The sequence below is a fragment of the Durio zibethinus genome, chromosome 9 (genome assembly GCF_047325235.1).
Source record: "Durio zibethinus cultivar Kanyao isolate XHJ-2024 chromosome 9, ASM4732523v1, whole genome shotgun sequence".
Lineage (NCBI taxonomy): Eukaryota > Viridiplantae > Streptophyta > Magnoliopsida > Malvales > Malvaceae > Durio > Durio zibethinus.
In genome coordinates, this window is record NC_143170.1 from 2,722,143 (window position 1) to 2,734,877 (window position 12,735).

The 12,735-nt window shown below is 34.1% G+C and overlaps 4 protein-coding genes and 1 pseudogene across 5 annotated transcripts; all 5 read left to right on the plus strand.

The window, feature by feature from the left end:
* Positions 1–469: 469 nt before the first annotated feature.
* On the plus strand, positions 470–2,411 carry LOC111315430 (uncharacterized protein At4g22758-like). 2 transcript variants are annotated; one of them, XM_022917146.2, is made up of 3 exons: positions 470–1,020; positions 1,568–1,769; positions 1,888–2,411. In XM_022917146.2, exons 1-3 carry the CDS (start codon positions 685–687, stop codon positions 2,133–2,135), a joined length of 786 nt encoding a protein of 261 aa, XP_022772881.1. In that variant the 5' UTR covers positions 470–684; the 3' UTR covers positions 2,136–2,411. The 2 variants fall into 2 exon arrangements, with proteins under 2 accessions (XP_022772881.1, XP_022772872.1); XM_022917137.2 differs by having other exon boundaries at positions 472–1,020; positions 1,556–1,769.
* Positions 2,412–3,825: 1,414 nt separating this feature from the next.
* On the plus strand, positions 3,826–5,225 carry LOC111315441 (uncharacterized protein At4g22758-like). Its single transcript, XM_022917157.2, has 2 exons — positions 3,826–4,372; positions 4,916–5,225. The coding sequence occupies exons 1-2, from the start codon at positions 3,976–3,978 to the stop codon at positions 5,071–5,073; spliced, it is 555 nt and encodes a 184-aa protein (XP_022772892.1). The 5' UTR covers positions 3,826–3,975; the 3' UTR covers positions 5,074–5,225.
* An 863-nt stretch (positions 5,226–6,088) lies between these two features.
* On the plus strand, positions 6,089–8,429 carry LOC111305769 (protein cornichon homolog 4-like). Its single transcript, XM_022903552.2, has 4 exons — positions 6,089–6,350; positions 6,904–7,085; positions 7,863–7,985; positions 8,085–8,429. Exons 1-4 carry the CDS (start codon positions 6,279–6,281, stop codon positions 8,119–8,121), a joined length of 414 nt encoding a protein of 137 aa, XP_022759287.1. The 5' UTR covers positions 6,089–6,278; the 3' UTR covers positions 8,122–8,429.
* A 340-nt stretch (positions 8,430–8,769) lies between these two features.
* On the plus strand, positions 8,770–12,507 carry LOC111305776 (Nucleotide excision repair, TFIIH, subunit TTDA). The gene is made up of 3 exons (XM_022903565.2): positions 8,770–8,929; positions 11,664–11,740; positions 12,154–12,507. Exons 2-3 carry the CDS (start codon positions 11,706–11,708, stop codon positions 12,329–12,331), a joined length of 213 nt encoding a protein of 70 aa, XP_022759300.1. The 5' UTR covers positions 8,770–8,929; positions 11,664–11,705; the 3' UTR covers positions 12,332–12,507.
* On the plus strand, positions 9,393–11,565 carry LOC111305760 (pentatricopeptide repeat-containing protein At4g22760 pseudogene; annotated as a pseudogene).
* Positions 12,508–12,735: the final 228 nt, after the last annotated feature.

Here is a 12,735-nt window from a genome sequence, read left to right on the forward strand (position 1 = left end):
TTAAAATTTTTAATTAAATTAATGACTTATTTGTTACATTAATTATCAAATATCACATGATATTATTACATTAACAAAATATATTTTTTAATATTTATAATGATATATGAATAATATTATATAATACATCTGACATAATAATGTCACGTGTAACTTGATAATTAATACGATATTATCAACAAATCATTAATTTCTCATGGTTAGATAATAAAAAAAATACTAATTCAAATTTTAATAATTAAATAATTATTTTAAAAGCATATTCTTAATTGAATCATCAATAATAAATTTTACCCTTTAAATAATTTTGGGATAAGGTGCCTGGCGGTGGACGGGACTCAAATGTGGTTCCCACTTTCCACGTCACAGGAGAATTGGACAATGGTGAAGCTGTAACGTAAACTTCGGTAGCAAGGTACTTGAAAAGCCCGAAGGAAAAAGGAAAAAAGCATAAAAAAATTCCAAATCCGACACACGTACAACGGTACAAGTTAGGAAGCAACTTGAAAAAAATTGAACCAGTTACGATACCATTCCCTTAAGCAAACCGCCAACTACCTCTTCCAACTGCCATTCCCTCTTTCATACTTATTCTCTGAACGATTTACAAGTAAAAGTAAAAGAGGAAAGACAAAACATCAAGAAGACCAAGAAGACCTAAAGGCAAAGCTTTTGTTTTTTTCAATGTCCGAAAAGAGTCTACGACGACGGCTCCCAAGATGCCGGCGACCACGGCTAGCGTACCCACCAACGACCGCAAGGCTAGGGACGCCTCCTCCGCATCGGCGATCGGCGAAAAGGTCGTCGAAGCATGGAAGGATTCTGAAGCGATGTGCTTCAGAGCCGTGTCTTTGGAGCAGCGTTGGTCATGAAGATCAGCAAAGGAGTACCTTCTTATGGTCCGAAGGGGAAGGGGCGCCTTTGTTTAGGCCTCAAACTTGTATTGACGTCTATGCTTCTTCTTCTTCTTTAATGGGTTTTGGTTCTCCTCATTCTTCTTCTCCAAAGCAGGATTTTGAGGTATGTTCATTGATCAATCTTGATCCTGTGCTTTCTTTATGTACCTGTAATTTCTTTCTCTGTGTTGAAATATTTGGAAAACATATGGAGTTAGGAATATATTTCTAATTTTCCATGACCTAAATTTTTTCATAAGGTATTGACTTTAGTTTAATGATTTTGATTCTAAAACAATGGAATAGTAACAATGTACGCAAAAATGAAACTTGAACGCGGTAGCTAGTTATGGTACAATGTTCATGAAGATTGAAACCTTTGAGTATATGAAGAATACCATGAAAACTAGTCATAAAAGTGGAAATAATTCTTTAAAGAAATTGTATTCAACAAACAAGAATTGAATATTCTAATTAACAAAATCGCAATAGGTATAATCAAAATGGATTTCCCTTCTTGTTATAGAATAATCCAGGACACAATCCAGAGTCCATTAATCAATTATATTGAAATCCAATCACCCGATGTTATAGGTTGTGATTGCTTGTTTGACCAGTTGGAGTTATATCTAAAACTGTACTCTTGAATTGTTTTGAAGTTTGGGATGCAGGGATATAACAAAGATGCTAAGGTTGTAATCAATGTATCAGTTGAAGGAAGTCCAGGACCAGTCAGGACCATGGTCAAATTAGGGTCCAGTGTCGAGGAAACTATAAATCTTGTTGTAGACAAGTATGCTGAAGAAGGGAGAACTCCTAAGCTTGACTGCAGTTCGGGATTGGAATTGTATCATTCCTATTTTAGCCTTCAATGTAAGTAGAATCATGGTTTTTTTCATGGTCTTCAATCTTGTTACTTGCTGCCTTTGTAATTGATTTCTATCTTTGGTGGCACTGATTTTATAAGGTTTGCATGTTTTGGGTTGAGTAGGTTTAGATAAATCACAGTTAATAGGGGATGCTGGTAGCAGAAGCTTCTATCTTAGAAGGAATAGCAGTGGCCATTGGAGCAATGGAGCATCTAATTCTTTTGTTTCAGAAATTGCTCCAGCAAGAGCCAACTGTCCTCCAGTCGTTCCACCTCCCACTTATTTGTTTCCAGCTTTCATAGCTAGAAAACTCAGAAAAATCGTAAGAAGAACGCGTTGGCTCTGGAAGATCTTGTTTTGCTTGAGATGATGAGGATTGAAGGTTCTTCCAGGATCATACCCTGGTTAGAGTAAGACAACCTATTATCATGCTGCTCTAACAACAACCATAATCACAGGAATACATAATTCCATTTTATCAAATTTTTATTGCTTTCTCCCCCTTTTTATTATTTACCATCATTTATATAATGTAAATTGTAAATACTAACTAGTGGGTTATCAATTTACTTGAAGAACATGATCCTGATTGTCCTTTTTAATTTAAAAAAAATGAAAAAAAGAAAAGAGATGTCAAGTTTTTCCATTTTCTTTTGAAGTTTAATTCTTGCTTCTTGTAACATTACTTGAATATTATTCAAACTCATCAGCTTGATGGGACGTTGCATAATCTGAAAATAAACAAAGAAAATGCTGCTGTTGCAGGGAAAACAGAGAGACACGATGATAAAAGGCTTCACCTTAGTTTAAAAGTAATATTTGAATCATTGCAATTAAAATGTTACCCGTAGGAGTGAGGCTGTATTGGAAAAAAAACAAGCATTTTATCAAATCTGTCGGTAAAAGTCAAATTTTGGTCGGTTCGCTGACTTGAAGGTTTAGGTCAATAACGTTAGGTTTTCTTTCATAGTTGGGTCGTTGAGCCTTGACTGATCCATGTAAAACCAGCATAAAAATAAAACCACTAGAATTTGAATGTTAAAGAAATTATGGGGGGAAGTGTGACTACTCTCTCTTACGTCTGAACGAAGGGACGAGGTTTGGTTTGGTTATCTTTTGAGTTTTACAGTTCATTGGTAATAGATAATAGCCATTTGACTGTTCATGCAAGAAGAGAGAACAACCATCACGCCTCACGAATGCTAGTTGAAATGCTCAAGTAAAGTTAGGTACATTTGTATATCTGAATCAATATTATTGGGCAATAGCTCACTGTCTCGTGTTACAAACATACAAACAAAAGCGTCCAAGAACTTATTACCGCCCATTGATCCGTATCTGTCAGCAGTAATTGATAAGGAGGCTCCTAGGAGTTGTCAGATCTTGAGTAAAATAGACTGATGCAGATGACTGCTATGTTGCTATGAAGTCCGAAAATTGGTTTCCACTATCGGTAAAACACTCTTTAGTTGGGGAAGAGACTTTCGGATAAATGTTAAAATCGTAAAGGAATCCCCTCATGGTAAGGCGACAGGCGTTGTATCTGGGTATCTGGACAGGCTTTTTTCCTTTGCCTTCATGACAACTCAAACTAACTTCATTATGGGCCTCAGCCTCATCTGACTGAGGCCTATCTAACCATTCGCTGCAAATAAACGAAAATTTGATCTGCCTCCCAAGTAATAATGTCAGATCAAACGGTTCAGTTACTTTGCTTTGCGTATCAGATTCAAAAATCATCATCTAAATCCTTCATGACTAGGGACAATTATTCATTTCTCATTCATCTGCACCTCTTTTTTTATTTTCCTTCTCATGGAATGTCTTAACTTCTGTCATCAATGCAGGAATGTAGTCATATTTTTAGTGCATTTGAGAGTTTAAATTCATGAATTTAGTGATATGCCAGCCATTAATTAGACTTTTACATGTTCACATGAATTGGTAATTGATTTAACCTGGCAAAAAATCACCATTCTTTTTTTTTAATAGGGCCAAATAAAAATTAATTAATTTAGACTCTAGGTCTAGGGAGGGACAGTCTCAAAACTAAACAATTTCCTGGAACTTTCGCCCTTCCTCTGCTTTATGCTGCAAAATCCAAAACCTTTCAAAACAATCATTTCGTAACTCTAATATTTCCTTTCAACCCTATAAATTCATACAAAAAAAAACCATCTTTTTATTTCTCTCTCTTCTTTGTGATCACCATGATTCCTCGTTCTCCAGGCAGCCGGAGATTTAGCTCTATTAAGGATCAGTCAACCTCCGAGAGATCACTACATACATTCCCACTAGAGCACCATTTAAATCTAGACATAGTTCGACGGCGAGAAGGCCTTTTCAGATTTCCAGCAAGGTTGACAACGTCTCCATCAATAAGATTTCCAGGGAATGATGGATCCCAAAGGTTGACAAAGTTGCTGCTGAATGTGAATATAGAGAGTACCTTGGGGCCAGTGCATGTGGTGATTTCATCAGATAATACAGTGAATGATTTGATCAAAGCTGCTATAGCAATTTACGTGAAGGAGAAGAGAAAGCCATTGTTGCAGGAAACTGATCCCAAGTATTTTCAGCTTCATTATTCGCAATTCAGCCTGGAAAGTAAGGCTTTTTTTTTTTAATTGTAGTTTCTTGGTGTTTTCTCTGTTTTCTTGAATTTGCATGAGAATTCTTGAGTTAGTTTTCCAGTTTCAATGCTATGGTTGAGTTTGTTGTTAATGACAGTCCAAAATATCCGAACTTTGTATGATATATTGTGATTATACATGCATACTAAACGTAAAAATTAAATCATAACTATTATAATTATATTATTCTTGCTGTAACTTGTTCTGCGAATGAACTAATTATTAAATCAAATGCTATATGATGCATGTCCCTGTGTTTTCTATTAGTTAGATTAGTAGAAATATAGAGATTCGAAAATAAATAAGAGTAATCCGAATTGAAGAAAAAATTAAAGAGAATCATTTTAAATGGTTTGAACATGTGAAATGTAAATCTGGTTATGCATTGGTTAAAAAAATTGAATCTTCAGATTTAAGAGAAATGAAAATATTTAGATCATGAAAAATATAGATATAAGTAATAAAAACTCAGTGTGTTATTGTTGTAATAGTAATTTGTCTGAATCTGGTATTGCAGGTTTAAAGGCAGGGGAGAAGCTGATAAATTTGGGGCCGAGGAATTTCTTTTTGTGTTTGAAGCCTTCTTCCTCTGTCACTTCTTGTGGCTCCGAGGAGGGAAAAATGGCATGCGACCGTCTGTTTTCTTTGACAAAGTTTATGGAGCTCTTGCTCTAGTTCCAATGTATGGAATATTCATGTCTTTTGTCATGTCTAGCCTTATGTAGAGCTGTGGCTTATGGCCCAACGGCTCATAGTCCCCCTTTGATGGGTCAAGGTTTCGCTTGGAGATTTTTCCTTATTACTATAGACAAAAAAAACTTCTATAATTAATGTTTTTTTTTTTTTTTTAATATTTACATAGCATAGTTTTTTTTTTAAAATCTGTTTATTAAGGAAAAAAATAATTTAACATAGTAGTGGGTATATTTGAATATGGAAAGTGCTTTATTTACTTATTTATTTTTTTTAGTATGAGAGTATTTAAGTTAGTTAAATTTTAAAAAAATTATTTTTATTTATAATTATTATAATATAATTAATCAATCACAACTTCAAATTATATAAAATTTATCAAAATTTTATATAAAATCACACTTATAGATAATAAAATTTCATGTAATTTTTTATTATAATTAAATAATTATAATATTATAATATAAAAATTATAGATAATATACTTTAAAAAAACGCCACTTTAAGTACATCATTTTAATTTCCCGTAAAAGGAAAACAATGATTTTCCTTCGTACGAAGGCATGCCTTTTTTGCTTTGATAAAAAGTGTTAATGCTGTTTAAAGAGAAAATGCCGAGAAATATAGATATAAATATATATATATATAAATATTTATTTATAAAAGAATGTATTTAGTCAAAATCAAAATTTAACTCGATTATTTCCAAAAATTACTTTTTTTTTCATTTTTAAATCGCAACTTTTTCTATAAAAAATCTGATAATGTGTTTTTCTAATAATTTTGGTCAAAATCATTAATTTCTATAATTTTTTCTGGTGAGAATTAGGTAATAAAAAAACAAATCAACCATTTATTTATTAAATAATTTAACATTAACAAATTGTATTATAGTAGGAGTGTAGTACCGTAGGAGTATTTTTATTTATTTTTTTCCCAAATGTTACTCGAAGTAAACAGTGAAAGGTACTAAAGGGGTTAAAAAAGCCTGAAGTCTTCAGAGTGTTTCAACATTCCTTCATTCCTCATCTTCTCTTCGTTGTACTATAAGAAACAGAGGGAAAACGTGGGCTTTCTTCACCTGGCGCAACCAAAATCCTGTCTTGCCCCTGCTGTCGTGCGCGCTTCCTCCTCTTGTCAACGAAGCAAAAGAGAAGAGATAGGAAGAGAGGGAGAGGAAGAGAGGCATGGAAGATCTCTTCATATGGCTTATTTCTTTCTTCATCCTCATTGCCCTTATCGTTCTCATTGTTTATCAGGTCAATTCTCTCTTAAACCCTAGAATCCTTGTTTTTCTTTGTTTTTTCGTTTCTGGGTCTGCTTTTATTTTTGTTTACATCCCTTCTTTTTGGTTAGAATTATACGATGCTTTGCTATTGGCTTTGTGGGTAGTGATGATTTAATTGATTCTTCATTTTATTTGCAAGTAAATTGCTTAATAAATGCTAGAAAAATGTCTTGGTGTTGAGAAAAAGAGAGAAGAAATAGTATTTTTGGAGTCCATTTATCTGGGTGTTTTGAATTTTGTTGTAAAAATGGTGTGGGAACTGGCATTGATATCTTCGTGAATTTTCAGAGAAGAATCTGGGGTTGAAATGCTGATTCCTAGAATAGTCATCCCGCTGCCCTTTGATTTGGGGGACTGAATTCTATGGTTTGGGCCTCTGTTTTGGATTTTAAACATAAAATGAAGTTTGAAAAAATAAATCTATGCGGTGCTTAGCTCATTATTAATGTTATTGTTCATCTGTAGATTGTTCTGGTTATATAAGAATGGGAATGGAATTTAACAGCTTGATAATTTTACTGCAGCTCATGTGCTTGGCTGATTTAGAGTTTGATTACATCAATCCTTATGACTCTTCATCACGGATAAACAAAGTGGTCTTGCCGGAATTTATCCTACAAGGATTTTTATGTTTTTTGTATCTATCATCGGGGCATTGGGTCATGTCACTGTTATGTGCTCCATATTTATACTACAATGTGAGACTGTAAGTTTTTCTTTCATCTTCTTAGACTTCTTATTGTTAGAGTAGTCTGTTTCGAGGAACATGTCAAATGATAGTTTTCACAATCTTTGTCTGGTTGATCCATTCTATTTAGTTCCAAGAGCTTGTTGGATAATGTGAATGATGAGTTGTGGGCCTTATGGCTCTTAAGATTTATAGCTTCTAAGCATCAATGGATAGTTAATAACTTAATATAGGTAGCATTCAAACTTTATGACAATGGAAATTTTGCTATATGCATACACTTTGCCAGAATCCTACCTACTTGAAGTGAATATGAGTATTGACAAATAGTTTATCGTTTGCTTTGTTTACTTCGGCTTTGTTTTGCCCTCTCTCAGGTTAGAGACTCATGCTATGAATCATTAATTGTAGAGTAAATTTTGAATAAGCTTATGAGTGTAATATGCATGGGCAATGTTTTATCAATAGAGGGAAACAATGGAATGCTTTAGTGATCTTCCAAAGAGAAAAAAAAGAATAGAACGGAGGGGAGGAGATGATTGCTTGGATGGAAATAGGCATTTAATGACTTTCAATTTAATTTTGTAACAAACAATTATCAGATGTTCTGAACAATATTATCGCATCTGCCAAGTTAGATGGTTTTGAGAATTGCATTATCGGTCAATTTAGCTTTCTTTGCTCTCTAGTTATTGAAGATTGCACGCAAGAGTCTTGGATGTCTTGCATAATCATGGATCAGAGCATATGAAATTTACTTCTTCGGCTAATTTGCTAACTTTCTGTTCTTATCAGTTACACACGGAAACAGCACCTGGTAGATGTCACAGAGATATTTAACTTGCTTCATCGGGAGAAGAAGCAACGTCTTTTTAAACTTGCCTACCTCGTTGTTCTCCTTTTTTTTGCCGTGTTCTGGTATTTTTTTTCTTTATTATACAAAGGTTGCTCCCTCTAAAAATGTTGCTTTTATTTTTAGTAGCCACTGACATGGGAACTTTTATATGTATTTGTTAGGATGATCTGGTCTGCGATAGAAGATGCAGATGATTAACTGGAGATGTGGCTTTCTCAACTTGAAGTATTTCTTGCTCTCAACTGCTGCCATGCATTGGCCGTTAACATGGCTCTTTTTTCCCTATCATATTTCAGCTTGGGTCTATTGTAACTGATATAGCATCAATCCCAAGGTTGTATGATTGTGAGAATTTCACTTGATTTTAGTTCAATATATTTTTCAGGCATCTGAAATTTGTTTCCTAGGCATTCAGTTTGCCTCGTGCTTGGATTTGCTCAAACAATGAGCTTTCACAAATCCTTATTCAGCAAGGAAAAAAATATAGCATTCCTTTTCTTTAGAAATTCTCTTTCTGCCTGTTACTTCTTCCCATTAAGGATTTTAGCGTGACATGCTTAAACCTGGATTGTCCTTGTATTCCTTTTCGATATTTTTTAAAATTTTTAATTTACTTTTAAATTTTTTCTATCTTATTACTTAGAAAAAGACATTACACGTATGAGTTTTTTTGAATTTGTAATTTTTAAGTATCAATTTCAATAACATATCAATTGATTTAAAGGATAATCAATTTATACGATAAAAAAAGAAGAACACAACTGAAATCAAAATAACCTTCAACCAGGTTGTGAAATACTATGTTTCATTTATGAAGTCGAACATAGCACTTATTTACCAATAAAAATTGGGTTATGAGGTGAAAGAAGCGGGTTAACTCGACCCGACACGACAAAACCGTCAGACGCGTTGTATTTCTTATTTAAGGTTTCAAACCAGTTTTAAAACGAAGCAAATTTCGCTGCCTCAGCTTCAAAACCGGTCTTTCCATTCTGTCATTTTTCAGGTACGTCTTGTTGAAGACTTGATTTTTAGAATCCGACGTTCTTTGGTCGGAAAAGCGTTCTTATAATCTGTTTGAAAATTGGGTTTCTATTTGTTACAAATCAAAGTGCTTTGATTTTTTACTGTTGTTCACTTTGGGGATTTTCTTTTCTGGCTATTAGAAAGGGGTTTCATCGCTTTCTAAAGTGTGAAAGGAAAATTTTTAATTTACATTGATTTTGAAGTGTGACCTTTTATTAGAGTTATCTTGATGATTCATCGAACAATCTGCTGAAAAGTATCACTGCAACAGACTATAGATTGAAGTGAAACTGTGAAACATTTGGATATTTCAGTATTTTTGGTCTCATAAGGATAGGAAAAACATATTTAGGATCTTTTTACTTGTTTGGAACTTTTAGGAGTTAAAATTTCAAATCCAAGTGATTTGAATTGTGCCCATTTTAATCAACCTTGTATATTAAATATTGGCTCTTAGGCTAAAGAGCTTCTTAAATAACCAGCTAACTATCAAACAGGCGAAACAAATTCATGCTCAAATCCATATTAGCAGTCTTAGCCACCTACAGATGATCTTGGTTCATCAGTTCCTTCTGTCAACTAGTAACTACTTTACAAGTGTTATCCTATATGTGCAACAAATCCTTTACCATTTGCAAAAGCCAGATGCTTTTTGGTGGGGTTGCACGGTAAGGTTTTTATCCCTGCATGGGCAGTTTGAAGAAGCTTTTTCTCTTTATGTTAAGATGCATAAGCTAGGAAGGTACCCACCCACACATGCCATATCATCTGCTTTAAGAGCGTGTGCCAGGACTGAGAGTAAAACGGGTGGAATTTCTATCCATGCTCAGGTTCGTAAATATGGGGTTTGCAACTGTGTTTTTGTGCAAACAGCTCTTGTGGATTTGTATACGAAACTGGGTGATGTGGATACTGCAAAAAGGGTTTTTGATGAGATGTGTGAGAAAAATGTGGTCTCATCAAATTCGATTTTATCTGGGTACTTAAAAGCTGGGAATTTAGGAGAGGCTCAGAGGGTTTTTGATGAGATTCCAAAGAAAGATGTTATATCTTGGAATTCAATTCTATCAGGGTATGCAAAAATGGGAAATATGGGTCAGGCACTTTCATTTTTTCAGCGGATGCCTAAGAAAAACTTGGCTTCTTGGAATACTATGATTAGTGGTTATGTGGAACATGGAAGTATAGAATCAGCTCGGAGATTTTTTGACATTATGCATCAAAGAAATAATGTTACTTGGATGACAATGATTGCTGGGTACTCTAAATGTGGGGATGTCGAGTCTGCATGTTAACTCTTTTATAAAATGCATGAGAAAGATCATTTAGCCTTTAATGCTTTAATGCCATGATATCTTGCTATGCTCAAAACAGCCAATCAAAGGAAGCCCAAAAGTTGTTTGATGAGATGCTTAAAGCAGGTGTTAGTATCCAGCCAGATGGGCTAACTTTGGCAAGTGTTATATCTGCTTGTTCACAACTAGAAGGATCAAGATTTGGTTCATGGATTGAGTTGTACATAAATAAGCTTGGAATCAAAATGTATGATCATATTGCTACAGCTTTAATTGATTTGTATTCGAAGTGTGGGAATATAGATAAGGCATATAACCTCTATCATGGTCTGGGAAAGAAGGATGTGGTTGCTTACAGTGCAATGATATTGGGATTTGCCATCAATGGTAAGGCTGTTAATGCCATCATGTTGTTTCGAAAAATGGTGGATGCACATATTCAACCAAATTTGGCTACCTTCACTGGGTTATTAACTGCCTATAATCATGCTGGCCTGGTTGAAGAGGGCTACCAATGCTTTAATTCTATGAAGGACAATGGAGTTATGCCTTCAACTGATCACTATGCAATTATGGTTGATCTTTTGGGTAGGGCAGGGAGACTGGAAGATGCATATGAAATTATAAAGAGCATGCTGATGAAGCCTTATACTGGAGTTTGGGGTGCTTTGCTTCTTGCACATAGCTTACATAACAATGTTGAGTCTGGAGAGATTGCAGCTCACCATTGCTTTGAGTTGGAGCCTGGTACAGCTGGTTATTATCGTCTTCTTGCCAATATTTATACCTCTGTTGGGAGGTGGCATGATGCCAGAAGATTGAGAAATAATATGAAACAGAAGAAGCTGGCGAAGATGCCTGGTTGTAGTTGGACAGAATCAAATTGATTCTTCCACCATTGACAGGATCAGGCATTTACTGCTAGCTTAGAGGCCACCAAACTCAGAATATGGTTTGGGGGTGGTGAGTTGATATTGAATGTCCAGCTCTTCCTTCAATAAAATACATGGAGTGGTGCATAATTTGGGTTCAAGGACATTGCTAAATCTCAGTTCCTTTTCTTCTGTACTCTAGAATGATACCCTCCAGCGTTACTTAAAATTTCATGTCAAACAGGAGATATAGGTTTTTCTTGTTCCTCAACCACATAGGGAGATACATGATAGATCCAATTTCACCTTATTTTTTGTTCTTCTTTCTTTTTCATTTTTGAGGGGCAGCTCAATGTGATGTTTCTTCTTCTTGGTTTCATTTAATTAGAAAATGATCTTGACTTTTGCTTCCCTATAATTTTAAAATGAAAGTTCTCATGTCTGATGCATTTGAGTGGGTGCTTGTCTTTTTTTTTTTTTTTTTTAACTTAATGTGCAACATATGGATGGCTATAATACAACTATGTTTTGCTCTATTATTCTGTAGCAATCTGTGTAGCAGTGCAGATTTTAAGGTTGCTGATTAGCCATGGTCAATGCAACTAAAGGACTGTTCATTTCCTGGTAAGATATTAATACTATACTATATTTTAAGGTCCCATTTTAAATGACAATATCAGCTTCATTTTAAAGCTCTAACATACATAAACAGAACTATGAGAACTGTGCTGTTTTTAAATCCTTGATTCGGTGCTAGGAATCCTTGGACTAAATTGGAGGATATAATGGAGAGTAAAACCATCCTATCTAAAAGTTCATAGCATGGTGATTGTATTATTTGCATAACACTTGGCGACTGATTACTTCTCATTGATGCAATAATTGAAAGAACTTCTTTGCCTGTCTGTTTAAAATGGTTTAAATGGTTGCATAGAGAAGTCCTTTCATTTATTGCCCATCATCTCCTTTATCTAGTTTTCCTTTCTCAATGACTAACTCATTGCATCTGAATGACTTTGTTCCATTACATGTTGCAGTGACATTCCCATGGCACAATTCATCATCAATTTGAATGCTTCGATGCCTGCATCACAGAAGTTTATTATACATGTCTTGGATAGCACTCACTTTTTCGTGCAACCTGACGTCGCTGGGATGATACGAAGTGCCATATCTGAGTTCAGAGACCAGAATTCCTACGAGAAACCATCTTGAGTTTAATATCCCATCGTCTTCCTGTTATATATTTCTTCTTTAATTGAGTTCAGATATGGAAAAAAAATAAAAGAAATTTCTATGTATGAATATGAACTATTGCTGACTTCCCATTTTCGTTTTTATATTTGGATTTGGATTTTCTATTTAAATATAAGTTTGGCTATTCCGACATACTTTTTTGGCTTAATCCCAAATTATATTATGATGATTATTCTTTTTATGAATACTGAAGTTTTTTTTTTTTTTTTTTTGGGTATATAAGAGATTGTAGAATAAGAATAAAAGAAGTAATTATTATTGTAAACAATATTTTTATTTGATATTATTAAAATTTTAATTTTAATCATTGAAATAAAAAATTTAACACACATTATTGGTAGCTTTAAATCTTTTTTTTTTAT